General features: G+C 36.9%; 1 protein-coding gene across 4 annotated transcripts in view; it reads left to right on the forward strand.

Annotated features, from left to right (window-relative positions):
• The window catches only part of SMC5 (structural maintenance of chromosomes 5), a 95,458-nt gene that overhangs the window by 21,563 nt on the left and 56,084 nt on the right, over nt 1-17,811 (forward strand). For 2 of the 4 annotated variants that reach the window (XM_032427679.1, XM_032427680.1), the window contains exons 4-8: nt 5,591-5,753; nt 6,950-7,084; nt 8,828-8,968; nt 10,296-10,457; nt 11,409-11,480. In XM_032427679.1, coding sequence (XP_032283570.1) covers nt 5,591-5,753; nt 6,950-7,084; nt 8,828-8,968; nt 10,296-10,457; nt 11,409-11,480 — 673 coding nt within the window. Of the gene's footprint in view, nt 1-4,063; nt 4,337-4,970; nt 5,026-5,590; nt 5,754-6,949; nt 7,085-8,827; nt 8,969-10,295; nt 10,458-11,408; nt 11,481-17,811 lie in introns of those variants that run through there. The other 2 variants (XM_032427682.1, XM_032427681.1) reach the window with 2 other exon arrangements.

Consider the following 17,811-nt stretch of genomic DNA (forward strand, 5'->3'; position numbering starts at 1 on the left):
GTTCTTTCTCCAGCTCCTTTAGGTGTAGGGTTAGGTTGTGTACTTGAGACTTTTCTTGTTTCTTGAGAAAGGCTTGTATTGCTATATACTTTCCTCTTAGGACTGCCTTTGCTGCATCCCAAAAATTTTGAACAGTTGTGTTTCTATTTTCATTTGTTTCCATGAATTTTTTTTAATTCTTTAATTTCCTGGTTGACCCATTTATTCTTTAGTAGGATGCTCTTTAGCCTCCATGTGTTTGAGTTCTTTCTGACTTTCCTCTTGTGATTGAGTTCTAGTTTCAAAGCATTGTGGTCTGAAAATAGGCAGGGAATGATCCCAATCTTTTGGTACTGGTTGAGACCTGATTTGTGACCTAGGATGTGATCTATTCTGGAGAATGTTCCATGGGCACTAGAGAAGAATGTGTATTCTGTTGCTTTGGGATGGAATGTTCTGAATATATCTGTGAAGTCCATTTCGTCCAGTGTGTCATTTAAAGTCTTTATTTCCTTGTTGATCTTTGGCTTAGATGATCTGTCCATTTCAGTGAGGGGAGTGTTTTTCTTTGTTTTTTGTTTTTATTTCATTTATTTTAAAGATTTTATTTATTTGACAGAGAGAGACACAGCTAGAGAGGGAACACAAGCAGGGGGAGTGGGGGAAGGAGAAGCAGGCTTCCCGCGGAGCAGGGAGCCCGATGCGGGGCTTGATCCCAGGACCCTGGGATCATGACCTGAGCCGAAGGCAGACACTTAACGACTGAGCCACCCAGGCGCCCCTGTGAGGGGCTTAAAGTCCCCCACTATTACTGTATTGTTGTCGATGTGTTTCTTTGATTTTTTTATTAATTGGCTTATATAATTGGCTGCTCCCATGTTAGGGGCATAGATATTTACAATTGTTAGATCTTCTTGTTGGATAGACCCTTTAAGTAGGATATAGTGTCCTTCCTCATCTCTTATTATAGTCCTTGGTTTAAAATCTAATTTGTCTGATATAAGGATTGCCACCCCAGCTTTCTTTTGGTGTCCATCAGCATGGTAAATGGTTTTCCACCCCCTCACTTTCAATCTGGGGGTGTCTTTGGGTCTAAAATGAGTCTCTGGCAGACAGCGTATCGATGGGTCTTGTTTTTTAATCCAATCTGATACCCTGTGTCTTTTGATTGGGGCATTTAGCCCATTTACCTTCAGGGTAACTATTGAAAGATATGAATTTAGTGCCATTGTATTGCCTGTAAGGTGACTCTTACTGTATATTGTCTCTGTTCCTTTCTGGTCTATGTTGCTTTTAGGCTCTTTGCTTAGAGGACCCCTTTCAGTATTTCTTGTAGGGCTGGTTTCGTGTTTTCAAATTCCTTTAGTTTTTGTTTGTCCTGGAAGCTTTTTCTCTCTCCTGTTTTCTTCCTTTTTTTTTTTTTTTTTTTAAGATTTTATTTATTTATCAGAGAGAGAGACAGAGGCAGGCAGAGGGAGAAGCAGGCTCCTTGGATCAATGTGGGACTCGATCCCAGGACCCTGGGATCATGACCTGAGCCGAAGGCAGACACTTAACCGACTGAGCCACCCAGGCGTCCCTCTCCTATTTTCAATGACAGCCTAGCTGGATATAGTATTCTTGGCTGCATATTTTTCTCATTTAGTGCTCTGAATATATCATGCCAGTCCTTTCTGGCCTGCCAGGTCTCTGTGGATAGGTCTGTTGACAATCTAATGTATTATTCTACCATTGTAGGTTACAGATCTCTTCTCCCGAGCTGCTTTCAGGATTTTCTCTTTGTCTCTGAGACTCCTAAGTTTTACTATTAGATGTCAGGGTTTTGACCTATTTTTATTGATTTTGAGAGGGGTTCTCTGTGCCTCCTGGATTTTGGTGCCTGTTTCCTTCCCCAAATTAGGGAAGTTCTCTGCTATAATTTGCTCCAGTATTCCTTCTGCCGCTCGCTCTCTTTCTTCTTCTGGGATCCCAATTATTCTAATGTTATTTCGTCTTATGGTATCGCTTATCTCTTGAATTCTGCCCTCGTGATCCAGCAGTTGTTTATCTCTCTTTTTCTCAGCTTCTTTATTTTCCATCATTTGGTCTTCTATATGACTAATTCTCTCTTCTGCCTCATTTATCTTAGCAGTTAGAGCCTCCATTTTTGATTGCACCTCATTAATAACCTTTTTGATTTCAGGTTAGGTTTTAGTTCTTTTATTTCTCCAGAAAGGGTTTCTCTAAAAACTTCCATGCTCTTTTCAAGCCCAGCTAGTATGTTTAAAATCATCATTCTGAACTCTAGTTACAACATCTTACTAATGTCCATATTGATTAGGTCCCTGGCAGTCAGTATTGCCTCTTGTTCTTTTTTTTTGAGGTGATTTTTTCCGTCTTGTCATTTTGTCCACAGGAGAATAGATGAATGAGAGGAGAAAATGCTAACAGGGTAACAACGTCCCCAGAAAATATACACTAAACAAATCAGAAAAGACCTGAAACCAGGGGAAAAGAAAGGGAAAGAAAGAAAAAAGAAAAAAACAAAAACAAAAAAATCCAGAATATGATCAAATATGATCAGGCTGGTGCATAGATCAGTGCCACACACTAGATTTTGGGTGTATTTTGGTCTGTTAGAAGAAAGTGCCTCCCAAAATTTTAAAGAAAAACTTACATGTGTACAAAAAATAAGGGTTAATACGATTAAGGGATGGAATATGACTGTAAAGATGAAAATTATAAAAGATTTTATAAAAGGAATTGAGAAGAAGCTGGTTGAAAAAAGAAAGAAGAGGGCTTAAAAACAAAAAGGGAGATAATGTGATCAGGCAGGAGACTAGAACAAAGCCATACACTAGAGATTTAGGGTATATTTGGATGTTAGAAGAAACTGTATCCCAGAGTTTTAAAGAGAGAACAACTTGTATATATATGCCAAAAATAAGGGCAACTACTACGAAGGGATAGAATATGAATCTAAAAATGAAAAAAAAGATTTTTTAAAAAAGGATTGGTAAGATGTTGGTTGAAAAAGGGAAAAAGAAAAATTCAAAAAAAAAAAAGACAGTTAAAAAAAATTAACTTTGAAAGACTAAAGAATCATGGTAAAAAAGCCATGGATTCTATGTGTAGTACTCCCCTAGCGCTGGAGTTCTGCTGTTCTCATTGATCGGTAAACTTGGTCTTGGCTGGCTGTTCTCGCTGATCTTCTGGGGGAGGGGCCTGTTGCCGTGGTTCCCAAATGTCTTTGCCGGAGGCGGAATTGCCCCGCCCTTGCCCGGTCCGGGCTAAGTAATCTGCTCGGGTTTGCTCTCGGGAGCTTTTGTTCCCTGCAAGCTTTCCGTGCAGCTTTGGAGGCGGAGAGTGAAAATGGCGGCCTCCCAATCTCCAACCCGGAGGAGCCGAGAACTCGGGACCCCACTTCTCAGTGAGCCCCCAGAGAAAAGCAGTCAGTCACTCCCGTTTCCCCGTCTCCGGCCGCACTCCGTGCTCACCCAACCTGTGACCGAGCGTTTCTATCTCTGGCACCCGACTCCGTGTGGAGTCTCCAAACCCAGCACATCCCTGCGGTGCGCTCCTGCACCGCTACTCCTGGGGGAGGAAGGGGAGTCTCCCCGGATCTGCCGCTTGTTGGGTCCCTGCTGGAGGAGAGGTGGCCCGACTGTGTCGCAGATCACGGTTTATGGCAACCCCGAGCTCCGAGCCCACTCCTCGGCTCCGTCTCTGCAGCCGGCTTCCCCGCTCAGATCCCTGGGAGCTCTGCCGCACTCAGGCACCCCCGGTCTTTCTGTGACCCCGAGGGTCCTGAGTCCACACTGTCCCACGAGGGTTCCACCCCCTGCTTAGCCACTGGAGCGACGTCCCTCAGCGGAGCCGACTTCTAAAAGTTCCGATTTTGTGCTCCGCGGCTCTATCACTTGCCAGTAGCGGCTGATGGAGGCCCCCTCCCCCTGCCGTCTATCCTCCGAATATCACCTGGGATTCACTTCTCTGCACGTCCTACCTTCCAGAAAGTGGTCGCTTTTCTGTTCAGAGAGTTGTTGCTATTCTTTTCTTCGATCTCCTGTTGAGTTTGTAGGTGTTCAGAATGGTTTGATCCCTATCCAGCTGAATTCCTGGGACCAGACGAAATCCAGGTCTCCTACTCCTCTGCCATCTTGCTCCCTGCTAGTTCTTACTCTTGATGGTTTGTTTTCATGTATGTGTGTTTCCAATAAGCTGCCCCTTTATCTTTGAACTTTGTTTTAATTCTTTAAGGGTAAAGGTAGATTCCTGCTGAGGGAATTTTCACTAACTTATGCAACAGACCATTGGATACTTTCAATCCAGGATCAAAATATACACAATTCTCAGTTCGTGCATTTTTGAACCTTAGGTATGTTATGTAACTAACTTCAGTATACTAATCTGTTTTAGATTGGCTTGTGGTTATTAACTGTCTTTAGGAGAAATTGGTTTTTCTGCAATTCAAGCCATAGTTTGAGACAGGCAGTTTACCTGTCGGTGGTGATGGTGGAGTAGTTCTAGTTTACCCTTACATTGAGGGTATAGTCTTTTGGGGATTATTTTTATTAGACTCTCTACCTTGGGTAGTTTGGGGCCTTATCTGTAACCCTTCTCCTGGGAGATTATGAAAATGAATGTGTAAGGTTATTTGGTGGGACAAATGGTCCCTAGGGGAAAAGCCAGTTTCATTTTTCAACTTCTGGATCTCCACCTGCCCTGGGATTTAGGCCAGATTTACTTACTTTCATGCTAACTCATAAATGCATTTATGAACATTTTAATATTTCATTATTTGTAGTTTATAGCAAGAAGATCAGAAAGTACTTCATTAGTCATTCTGCTGGAAATGAAAATTTAAAACTACCTTTTTTTTAAGTTCTAAAATCTTAATGTTTGGAGTGTTCTAATTATAGTCTGTATACACAACATTTACAAGTTATCATTGTCATTTAGCCATTGAATACCAATAATTTATCTTTCTACCACATGCTGCTGATTCCCAGTGAAGAAGATGGATGGGAGGTGTGGAGCAGTAGTACTTCTAAAAGCAAGACCTAAGTAAATACCCTTCTTTCAGATTCTGTATTGCTTAATGTTCCTTTAAGAGGGTGTATGATATAGTCCCCTCTGAATTCAGAGTGGAGTACATGACAAGGAAGGCATGGGCTTGTATGACCGGGCTAGTTTTGATGTCTGAACTGCTTATGCAAGAATTGGTTTTCATTCATATATTTTCCAAGTAGAGGAAGTTTCAGCATTTAATTTTATATATACCACCCCATTTTGAATTGCAGTCAACGCATGTGATTGGAGAATAATAAAGGATAAATAAATCCAGATATGTAAATCCTCTGTCAGCGTTTGGAAATTAGTATTGGCTTTGTTTTTAACAGTTAAATAATTGTGATGTTGAATAAGTGGTAACTTACATGTGGTTAAGTATGTATTATTACCAATAAAATATCAAGGTTTCCTTCTTTGGAGGGGCCAAAATATCAAAAGGAATAAAAGTTATAATAATCCTGTCTGGAAGCCTTTGTTGCAAGAGAATTTTGGAAATTATATTTCTAAAATGATACATGTATTTCGAACATAAAGATTTTTAAAATTATTTTTTAACTAGGTTCAGAACTTCTGGAAATCTTATAATCACCCGTGAGATTGACGTGGCAAAAAATCAGTCGTCTTGGTTCATCAACAAAAAATCTACAACCCAGAAAGTAGTAGAAGAACAAGTTGCAGCCTTAAACATTCAAGTGGGCAATCTTTGCCAATTTCTACCTCAGGTATGAGAGAATTAAATGTACACACGGGAAAATTTTGTGTGTTTCCTCTTCATGCCATAGAAGATTGTAAATACTTTTCAAGGGACATTGTAATGGAGGCTATTTAAAGTAAGCCTCATAATGTTAATACTTTCTAACAGTCCTTTGTAAAAGGTAACATCTCATCTCCTAATCTTACAGTAATTTGGAAGATTTCAATTAATAAAAAGTTGGAAGTCTAAACTACAGAAAATGGTAAAGGAAATAAAATTATATTGTTTTTAGGTAGAGTGACTTGCGTGGCCATGTGCTACAATTTGTAGGCACTTAAAATTTTGTTAATGAACAACTTCTTACTCGTGTTTTTGTATAAAATACTTGATACACTAAAACTCTTAAATCTATAGGTGTGCATTCTAAACCTTTGTTATATTTTAAGTTTAGTAAAAATATGCTGAAAATGCACATTAAATGTTAAAATTCTTTGCTGTCTAGTGACTGAATTATAGTTCATTTTTTTCAATTCAGAAACAGTGACTTGATTACGTATGTCCAAATTCAAGAAAAGTTTAAAATTTGAAAGCATTGTTAGCTGATGCCTGATATCTCCAGAAGTAGATGTTAAAAATATCCTTTTTCTTAACTTCTAACATTCCAGCTGATGTGTGGTAGTTAATGATCATTTCAATCCAGGGAACTGTTTTTTCTTTTATCCCCAAGCTATTTATTATATGTCTATAAACACTTTACCCTAGAAATATTGACCTAGAAAATTTTAAAAGGGTCTCAGAAAGATGACAGTTCATACTCTTAGTTTATCTTTATCATTTTAGGGAATAATATATGAAGGACAGAGTTTATATATATTGCACATCTTACGGTTTTTTTCTTTTAAATGAGTTTCATCTTAACAAGTGTGATCACTGAGTGAAATATGTTTTGAAGATATTTATGAATGGTAATAGTTGCGGAGTGCCTGGGTGGCTCAGTCAGTTAAGCGTCAGATTCTTGGTCTTTGCTCAGGTCATGATGTCAGGGTCATGAGATCAAGCCCTGTGTCAGGCTCTTTGCTGAGTGCAGAGTTTGTTTACGTTTCTCTGTCACTCTCTCTCTCTCCCTCCTCCCCATGCTCTCTGTCTCTCTCTCTCTCTCGCTCTCTAAACAAATAAATCTTTAAAAAAAATAATAGTTGCTGATATTTAAGTTTTATGCTCTAGGATAAAGTTGGAGAATTTGCTAAACTGAGTAAAATTGAACTCCTTGAAGCTACTGAGAAGTCTATTGGTCCTCCAGAAATGCACAGATACCATTGTGAACTCAAAAACTTCAGGGAGAAAGAAAAACAACTAGAGGTATTTATAAACAGACAACTCATTTTTATGTCCCTCACTGGTTTCCGTCTTTCACAGTGTGGTAGAGTGAATAGTAGCTCTGATTCAAGTGACTTCATATATTTATGATTTTTTTTCCCCACCTAGGGTTGTATTGCTGACATTAATTAAACTAAGTCACAGTAAATGAGAATTGGGTTTGAAAAAAGTTTGAAAAATTTGACTATCATTTCATCAAATACATGTTATTAATTGAATTTCTAAGGAACCAATGATAGTATTTTAAAGTATTTCTCTCAGGAAGTTTCAGTAGTTATTCTTTCAGCATTTCTTAAACACCTGCCATGTGCCAGGACGGTACAAGGCTTTGGGTAATATAGCAGTTACCCTGTAGATTTTGATGTAGTGTCTCTGTTGAACAATTCTCATATTTTTTCAGTTGTAGGAGGGTTGACTTTGTAAGAGAGCTTTGTGTTTAGTTGCAGTGTTGTTTTTTATGTTCACCTATAATAAACATACACATTACAATGTTCTTTTATAGCATATCATTTGAAAAGGTGTTTTGTTTAATGAATCATTTTCCATGTCCCAGCCACTAACATAAATTCAGTAAATTTTCATAATAAAATATCTTATAAACAAATGCTTTCTCTTAAATTGTAACTGTCCATAGTTAATAATAAGCATATTATTATAATTTAATATTTATTAGTGACCAAAGGAGTAGTAATTACTTTATACTGCTTTAGATACTCTGTCAGTCTTTTTACCCTTTCCCCAGTGGAACAGTCTGATACAGTAATCCCCCATTATTCACACTTTTAGTTACCTGCCATTTCAGTTACCCACAGTCACCTCCAGTCCAGAAGCAGATGATCCTCCTGGCGTACGGTCACAAGGTCAACAGTAGTCTGACGTTATGTCACAGTGCCTCACTTCATCTCATCACATGGCATTTTATTATCCCACATCATCACTAGAAGAGGGGTGGCAACTGTACGATAATATATTTTGAGAGAGAGGCCACATTCACATAACTTTTATGACCATTTATTGTTATAATTATTCTCTTTTGTTCTTATTAGTCTCTTACTGTGTCAGATATACAAATTAAGCTTTATCATAGGTATGCATGTTTAGGTAAAAGCAGTACATATATATATATATAGGGCTTGGCACTAAGTGGTTTCAGGCATCCTCTAGTGGTTTGGGACTATATTCCCCACAAATAAGGTGAGGGACTACTATACTCGATCTGAAACACTCTGAAATTAGTGCTCTCCTCTGAAGGAATGCAAACACATACCCTACTAGGTTCTGAGTACATCTTTGCATTTGTTAACTCACAGTCTAAAGGCCAGATTTTAGCTTCCTTCATCTCATTTCTAAGTCCTTAAGCCATGGGTGTTCATAACGTACTAATCGTAATAATACTACTTTCATTTGTATATCACATTAACAGCTTTTGTTGAACTTGCACTTAAAGTAAGTACGTTGCTTCTGCCCTTGAGGTGAGTGGGGCAGAAATGTGTCTAGTCTTTAGGCAGGAAGAGGCTAGGCTCAGAGATGTGGTGGGGCTTCCTCACAGTCACACAATTAATAAATTGCAGGGCCTAGACCAGAACTCAGGTATGCATGTTGTACAGTTCTTAAGAACTGTGAAATTCTTCATTGTGAAATTTTGCTAGCATTTTACATTTTCATCATTATAGAGTTTGACCTGTTGTCTTTTCAGTTAAACTAATCGTTAAATATTTGTTTTAGACCTCATGCAAAGAGAAAACTGAGTATCTAGAGAAAATGATTCAGAGGAATGAAAGATATAAACAAGATGTGGAGAGGTTCTATGAACGTAAGCGACATTTAGATTTGATTGAGATGCTTGAAGCTAAAAGGCCGTGGGTGGTAAGTCTTAATTATTAGAGGCAAAAATAGTGATGCTTTAACTAGCAGAAAGGCTATAAAGAAGGCACTAATTGCTCTGTATTCAAATTAGATGCTTTTGTTCATTTTTGCCTTACGTATCATAATAAAATTGGTGTTATAATACAGCTGTGTACTGTTACTCTTACTGTGTAACAAATAACAGTTGATTGTGCTCTTAATTCTTCCAGGTTTGAGTCCTCAACAGATAGTTTGTTTTATAAGATATCAATGATCTAAATATGTTTACATATAAAAATTAAATCTTTGAGTGTCCTCAGGTCACAGAGCATTTACTTGGCATGTACCACTGATAAGTTCAGGTACAGATGTAGCTGAAAGCTGTGGACTATAATTCTTTCCTCCTGCTTCCTTGGTTTATTGAGGCTACTCTTTCCTTTTAATCGCTCTGCAGTGTGTAGTTATTAGTTATGACCACAGTTTGAGCTGAAGAGTCCATTCGCTCAGTGCATCTCTTCATGATGGGCGGAACAGAATAAGGAAGTTTTATGTTTGTTCCAGGGTTAGGATGGAGGTAATTGTTAATAGAACATGTGGCTGTATTTGTGGCCTTTCTCCACCACCCCTTCACCCTACCCTGTCCCATCAGTCCATAATTCTTAAACTTTTTGCTTTTCAGCTTGTTTTGACTACATTTTCCTATGCCCATTATTCTCTTAACCTACTTTATCTTTCTCCTTTAAAGTCTTTTGGTTTATCCTTTTCTTTCTGAGATTGATTTCAATCTTTTTTCATTGTTTTTTAATTTATTCTAATGTTTGTAATCTTTTCTTTTCTTCGTCCCATTCATTCTTACTATATGCTCTCTGAGCACTCTTACTTTTGTTTTCTAGCAAATATTTATTAAGTCTTGTGACATGACAGGCATCATTTTTACCCGCATTTTTGTTCTCCTTTTGACCCATTTTTCCTTTGTTTTGTTTTTGCATTTTTACTTTTCATAACTGAGTTTCTTTTATTTATACATTCTCATATCCCTTCTTTATTGAGAGACTAGAGGAAAACCTCATTTTAGTAGCAATTACTGTGTAAGTTTCAGAACCATGGAAGTCGGAGTCCAGCCTAGTGATAGAGGTAAATACTGAGTATCACGGTTCTTGATAAGTCATTGTGGTATTCACTATTTCTTAAGTTGTTTCAGAGGGTGAATTTTATATTAGTAGACCTGCCGAAAGGATATCAAAACAGTCTTTTCATAGATTTGGTTTCTGTCTGCACCTTGATTTTAGGAGATGTGTTAGTTTAAGCTAGTAGTACATTAACTTTTCTTTCTTGAATTAATTGCAAGGAATATGAAAATGTTCGTCAGGAGTATGAAGAAGTAAAACTAGCTCGAGACCGAGTGAAGGAAGAGGTGAGAAAACTTAAAGAAGGGCAGATCCCTATGACCCGTCGAATTGAAGAAATTGAGAGGCAGCGTCACATTTTGGAGGCTCGAATCAAAGAGAAGGTACTTTTCTGGCTCTGCTTAGGATTTTCTGTATTTTAGCAAGTACAGGACCTACTCTGCAGGTTTTCTAAGTTATTTTGTGCATTCACTTGTAGCTTTCATTCCTTTTTTAACTCAATTCTACCACCATAGGGCTTTCAGGGTCCTAATCGTCACTTTTTGCAGGTTGCTACTTAATAGGAATTCCAGCATACAAAAGAGAAAACTGAAATGTGATTTTTTTTTTTACCCCCCAAAGATTTTATTTATTTGAGAGAGAGCGAGCGAGCATGAGTCGGGGGCAGAGACAGGGAGAGGGAGAAGCAGACTCCCCTCTGAGCAGGGAGCCCGATGTGGGGCTCGATCCCAGGACCCTGACATCATGACCTGAGTTGAAGGCAGATGCTTAACCGACTGAGCCACCCAGCCGCCCTGAAATGTGATTATGTTTTAATGATAAGAGGATTCAGAGTAGTATTCCTGGAAACATTGAATTTCTTTTGTGAATTTATCATTGAAAACCTGATGTTTCTTAGAATAAATAGTATAATGGCATATGGAATATTCCATTTATTAAAAAAATTATTTAAAAATTTTAAACTTAAAATTTTTATGGTCATGGCTTTTGACCTTTAGAGAGATTTTGGGAGTCCCAAGATTTTGAGAACAGTTTGAACTATGGACCCTGCTATCCTAATAGGATGGTTTCTAGGATCAGATGAAATACCACAAGATAATAAATGTGAAGGGATAAAGAAACATGTATGCATCCTGCTATGGCTATTTTTAATATCAATGAATAAGCATTTATAGATTTGCAAGTAAGTTAGTATTTTTGTTGGTAACTATAAATTTGGTATGAAAGAAATGAAAAGCATTGTGGATTAACTTGATATTTGGATGGGTGGGACCACATAATTTGCTTGCTTGAGATTTTAACTAAATTCTCCTCCTTCTGGTTCAATTTTACAGGCAACAGATATCAAGGAGACTTCTCAAAAATGCAAACAAAAGCAAGATATTATAGAAAGGAAAGATAAACAGGTAAGATTTTGTATTGAAATTTTTACTATGCTAATTTAACCTAACTTCTGTGTTCAGGTCTGAATTGTGGGACAACTTTTTGTTTGGAAATTGTCTAAGGTCCTGCTCAGTAGAACAGTTGCACAGATGATAATGAGGAAAAATTCTCAAAACTACTCCTAGTAGATAGGCACTGTGATCTTTGTAACTGAGTGGCTATAGTTTAACAGGGTGATGGTAAAATTGGATTTAGTTATCTCAGTAGCAGAAGTTAAATTTTAAGAGATTTATTCTGTTGATGTTAAGAGTAGGACGTTAAAAAGCTGATTACAAATTCTTTATGCATAGGTGGGGCTTGATGGCAAAATCATTTTAAGATGGCTGTGCAAGAAAGTAGACTTCTTAGCTAAGAGATCCCCAACAGTATGTGGGGTTTTGTTCTTCAGAACCATTCAGAAACTAAAGTTTGAATTACCTGTCTTAGGGATAGACTCATAACTTGAAACATTCCCGGTGGTTGAAACACTTTGTTCATCTTCCATTTTTCAACCTCACCCCTTTTTCTGTGCCTTTATCTTCAGATCCCAGGTGCCTCTCATTTAATTTCTCCAGAGAATAAACCTCAAATTTCCGTGGCAGAGGCTAGGCCATCAGTGCCGAGTGCTCACGGTGTCTGTGTGGATGGGGTGCAGGAGCAGCGGGGTAGGAGGTGTAGGGCAGGGCAGTCCTGTTGTGTATCTTTTATACTTGTTGACATCTCTGAGTTTTTGAGAGGCTCTGGCATTGGTTTTTTGTTTTGAGAGGGTCCTCCTTTCCCTTTTCTGTCATCGTCTTTCACACTGTGGGTCCTATAATAGGGTACTAAATTAGTTGTCCCTCTGCTGTGTTTCCTCTTCTGAATGCTGTTGAGGTCTCCAGTCGCTGACGTCTCCTCCCTTTTTCCCTCTGTCCTCGTGGGAGTGAACCCTTTGTACTCCATTTCTAATACTTAGAGTTTAGGAGGGAAAAGGCATAAAGATTTCATCTTTAAAACCCTAAGCAGGAATACAGGTTGATAACATGTGTAACACTGAATCATCTTTATGTTTCTGTCGCACATCGTATTTGATATTTTAATACATTACTGGATTCAACTAGAAAATCTTCTATGTACAATTTTTTGCACCATGTGAGATTGGCCTAAAATTTTATTTTGTTTCATCCTTAACTGGTTTTTCAGTGTCATGCTGACTTGTTACGTAGTTTAATACTCCTTGGACTAGTATTTTCTATTTTTGCCTTAGCATATTTACCAGGGCTTGCACTTTCATAAGTTATTTCACTTTTAACTTTTATTAACTTTTAATAAATACATTTCAGGGCATAAATATTTTTATTTATCTGGTTATCACTTGGCTGCATCTCGTGTGTTGATAAGTGCTTTTATTGCTTTTCTGTTTAAGATTTCATATTGTCAGTTTTTAACATTTTCATTCATTTAAGGTTGTACAGGAGTAATTACTGTTTTAATTTCTTTGGATAATGGAATTTCAAAACCTGAATGTAGAGTTCTACTTCTGTTCCTTTATGGTTAATAAATGTGGACTTTATGACTTTTAGATATTTTGAGATCTCTTTGGACTTTCATATTTGGTTTTGTATATGTTCTGTATGTATTCAAAAAGAATGTATATTTAGTCTATATATTTATATGTATGAATATATATAATTATGTATATGCTAGAACAGGTTTACTATACTTACGCAGATGTTTCACATACTTTTTTACCTACCCAGTTTATCCATTTTTAAAGTGACCTTTTGCTGTGAGATTTCTCTATTTTTCCTAATAATTATATTTTTGCTTCCTATGTTTTAAAGCTCTACTGTTTTGTTATTTCTCCATCATGTTTTGATTTATCTGCTGTGAGAAGTACGTACTGGGTTTTGTTCTGCAGTTTTTGTCATTGTGGTGTCATGACATGTCATCAGGAAGGGAATTTCACCACGTCCGTTCATGGTGGTTTTCTACTCACTGTGCTTTTAGTTCGATTCCTCCTGCCTGCTCTCCTTTCTCCTCTTTTCTGTTGCTGTTGATAAAGGTTTTATTCCATTTTTTCCCCTAAAGTTACATATTCTAAGCCTATTCTGTTGACTACTCTTAAAGTTTAAGTAACATGTATTTTTTTTAAGTAAGCATTTTTATTCTTCCATTTAGTTCAGATACTTTCTCTTCCTCTACTCCATATCTGTACCTTCAGAAATTTTACTTGTCATTTATTTAAAATATTATTTTTTTATGGTCTGTGCTTATTTAGACTTAAGATGTTTTATTGATCATGTTACTTGTTTTATCACACTTCTGCCTCTTAGGAGGTAGCCTTTTTTCTTGCTGGATATTTTCTGTGGGTGTTTTAGAGACACTCTTTGGGTGATGAACTTCCTGAGTGCTTGTATGTTGGAAAATATATTTTTTTGCACTCATTCTGGAATATTAATATTGCAGAATTTTAAATTATAAATTCTAAATTATTTTTTCTCAACACTTTGATAGTCTTCCCTCTGTGTCCCGTGAGGTCCAGTATTGTTCCTGAGAAGTAGCAGATATGAGAGCTACGCAGAGACCGTTTTAGACCCTCAAAGAAAAAAGAAAGGAAATTGAATTTGATTCTAAATGCAGTGAGAAATGGAGAAGGCTTTCGAAGTTTTTAAGCTGGAGAAGAATAGTATTTCATATGCTTTAAAAGCACTCAGGATTGCCTTATGGAGAGGGGACTGTATGGGACAAAAATAAAAGCAGAGGGTTCCGTTAGAAGGCTACTAAAGTAGGTGAGGCAAGTGAGGATGCTGGCTTCTCATAGGGTAGCAGTGGACAAGCAAATTTAGAAAACTGAACCACAAAATTTGCTCGGAGTAGATTGAAGAATTGTGGAAGAATCGAGGATCCCATCTCATCTTTTGACTTCACAATTGGAGGGATAGTGGTACCTTTTACTGAAATGAGGATTGCCGGGAGAGGGGAAATGAAGAGTTCTATTTGACTATATAAAATTTCATCCTTTTACTTTAAACCTGTATCTTTGAATCTAAAATGTGTTTCTTGTGGCTCATGAGTTTTTTTTATTGAAGTAAATATTAACATAAAACATTACATTAGTTACAAATGTACAACACTGATTCATTAATTCTGTGCACTACTCAATTGCTTACCATGATAAGTGTAGTCACTGTATTATCATACAGTGTTTTTCCAATATTATTGACTGTTTTCCTTATGTTGTACTTTTCATTTCCATGGTTTATTTTATAACTGGAAGTTTTTTATCTCTTAATCACCTTATTTCACCCATCCCCCCACCCACTTCCCCTCTGGCAACCAGCAGTTTTTGTACTTGAGTCTATACGCACGCGCGCACACGCACACACACACGGACACCATTATATACATACACATGCACACACACCACATCTTGTTTATACATTTACAGATGGACACTTAGGTTGCTTTCCTACTTAGCCTATTGTAAATAATACTATAATAAACATAGGGTGCATATATATTTTGAAACTGGTGTTTCTGTTTTCTTCAGGTAAATACACAGTAGTGGAATTACTGGATCTTACACTATTTCTATTGTTTAAGTTTTTGAGGCACCTGTATACTGTTGTCCACAGTGGTTGCACCAACTTACATTCCCAACAACAGTGCACAGTGGTTCCCCTTTCTCTACATCATTGCCAACGCTTGTTTATTGTCTTTTTGATACTAGCCTTTGTGACTAGTATAAAGTGATTGCTCCTTGTGGTTTCAATTTACATTTTCCTTATGATGAGTGATGTTGAGTATCTTTTTTCTAAAAGACTTTATTTATTTTATTAGAGAGCAGGGGGAGAGGCAGAGGGAGAGGGAGGGAATCTCTAGCAGACTCAGTGCTGAGCACGGAGCCTGATGTGGGGCTCTATCTCACGACCCTGAGATCATGACCTGAGCTGAAATCAAGAGTTGGATCCTTAACTGAGCCATCCAGGCGCCCTGAGCATCTTTTTATGTTTCTGTTGGCCATCTATATATCTGCTTTGGAAAAAAGTCTGTTCAGATTTTCTGCCCATGTTTTAATTGGGTTGAGTTTTTTTTGTTTGTTTTTTGGGGGGTTTTTTGTTTTTTTGTTACTGAGTTACATAAGATCTTTATATATTTTGGATATTAACCTCTTATCGGATGTATCATTTGCAAATGTCTTCTCTTATTCACTAGGTTGCCTTTTTGTTTGTTGATGGCTTCCTTCACTGTGCAAAAGCTTTTTATTTTGGTGTACCAGTAGTTGTATTTGGTACACCAGTAGGCCCAATAGTTTATCTTTTGCTTTTGTTTTTCCTTGCCTGAGGAGACATAGCCATAAATATGTTGCTAAGGGCAATGTCAGAGAGATTATTGCCTATGTCACCTTGTAGGAGTTACATGGTATTCAGTTCTCACATTTAGATCTTTAATCCATTTTTAGTGTATTTTTGTGCATGGTGTAAGAAAGTGGTCCAGTTTCATTCTTTTGCATGTAGCTATGAAGTTTTTCAGCATTTATTGAAAAGATTGGGTTTTTTTTTCCTTTTGTATATTATTGTTTCCTTTGTTGTAGATTGACCGTAAAGGTGTGGGTTTATTTCCAGGCTCTCTCTACTGTTCCATTGATCTATGTGCCTGTTTTTCAACTGGTACCATACTATTTTGATTACTATAGCTTTGGAGTATACCCTGAAATCTGGGATTGAGATACTTCCAGCTTTGTTCTTTGGCTATTCAAGATCCTTTGTGTTTCCATACAAATTTTAGGATTATTTGTCCTGTGAGAAATGCTCTTTATTTATTTTTTATTTTTTATTTTTTGCTCGATATTTTGATAAGGATTGCATTGAATCTCTAGGTTGTTTGGGATAGTTTAAACATTTTAATGGTATTCTTCCATGAGCGTGGTATATCTTCCCATTTGTTTGTGTCACTTGGTTTCTTCCATCGATGTCTTATAGTTTACAGAGTATAAGGCTTTTACCTCCTTGGTTAAATTTATTCCTAGGTATTTTATATTTTGGGGGTGCAGTAATAGATGGGATTGTTTTCTTTATTATTAGTGTGTAGAAATGCAACAGATTTCTTTGTATTAATTTTGTATCCTGCAACTTTACTGAATTCACTTATCAGTTCTAACAGTTTTTTTGGTGGAGACTTTAGGGCTTTTTATATGTAGTATACCATCTGCAAATAGTGACAGTTTTCCTACTTTTACCAATTTGGATGTCTTTTATTTATTTTTCTTTGATTGCTGCAGCTAGGACTTTCAGTATTATGTTGAATAAAAGTGATGATAGTGGATGTCCTTTTCTTGTTCTTAATCCTAGAGGAAAAGCTTTCAGTTTTTCATCATTGAGTATGACGTTAGATGTGGGCTTTTCATACATAGCTTTTATTATGTAGAGGTAGGTTTCTCTCTAAACATGAATGGATGTTGTATTTTGTCAAATGCTTTTTCTGCACGTATTGAGATGGTGATATGATTTTTATCCTTGTTAATATGTATCACATTGATTTGTGAATATTGAACCACCCTTGCACCCCTGGAATAAGTTGCACTTGGTCATGGTGAATGAGTCTTTGAATGTATTGTTGAATTTGGATTGTTAATACTTTGCTGAGGATTTTGCATCTATATTCATCAGATACTGGCCTGTAGTTTTTTGTTTGTTGGTAGTCTCTTTGTCTGGTTTTGGTATTCTTGTAATGCTGTAGAATGAATTTGGAAGTTTTCTTTCCTTTTCCAGTTTTTGGAATAGTTTGAGAAGAATAGGTATTTACCTTTTTTTAAATGTTTGGTACAATTCACCTGTGAAACCATCTTGTCCTGGAATTGTTTGCTGGGAGATTTTTGAGTAGATTACTACTAGATTCATTACTAGATTTTGGTCTGTTTAAATTTTTTGTTTCTTCCTGATTCAGTTTTGGGAGATTATATGTTTCTAGGAATTTATCCATTTCTTTTAGATTGTCCAATTTGTTGGCCTATAATTTTTCATAATATTTCTTATTTCTGTAGTGTCAGTTATTTCTTTTCCTTCATTTCAGATTGTATCTATTTGAGTCCTCCCTTTTTTTTTTCTTGATGAGTCTGACTAAAGGTTTATCAATTTTTTTATTGTTTCAAAGAACCAGCTCTTGGTTTCTTTTTTCTTTTAGTCCATATTTCATTTATTTATGCTTTAATCTTTATTAAATTTCCTTCCTTTAGCTAGCTTTAGGCTTGCTTTGCTCTTTTTCTTGCTCCTTTGAGTGTAAGGTTAGCACTTGTTTGAGATTTTCCTTGTGGAGATAGGCCAGTGTTGCTAT

This window comes from Phoca vitulina, unplaced genomic scaffold (assembly GCF_004348235.1).
Source record: "Phoca vitulina isolate PV1807 unplaced genomic scaffold, GSC_HSeal_1.0 scaffold37, whole genome shotgun sequence".
In the NCBI taxonomy this organism is placed as follows: Eukaryota; Metazoa; Chordata; class Mammalia; order Carnivora; family Phocidae; genus Phoca; species Phoca vitulina.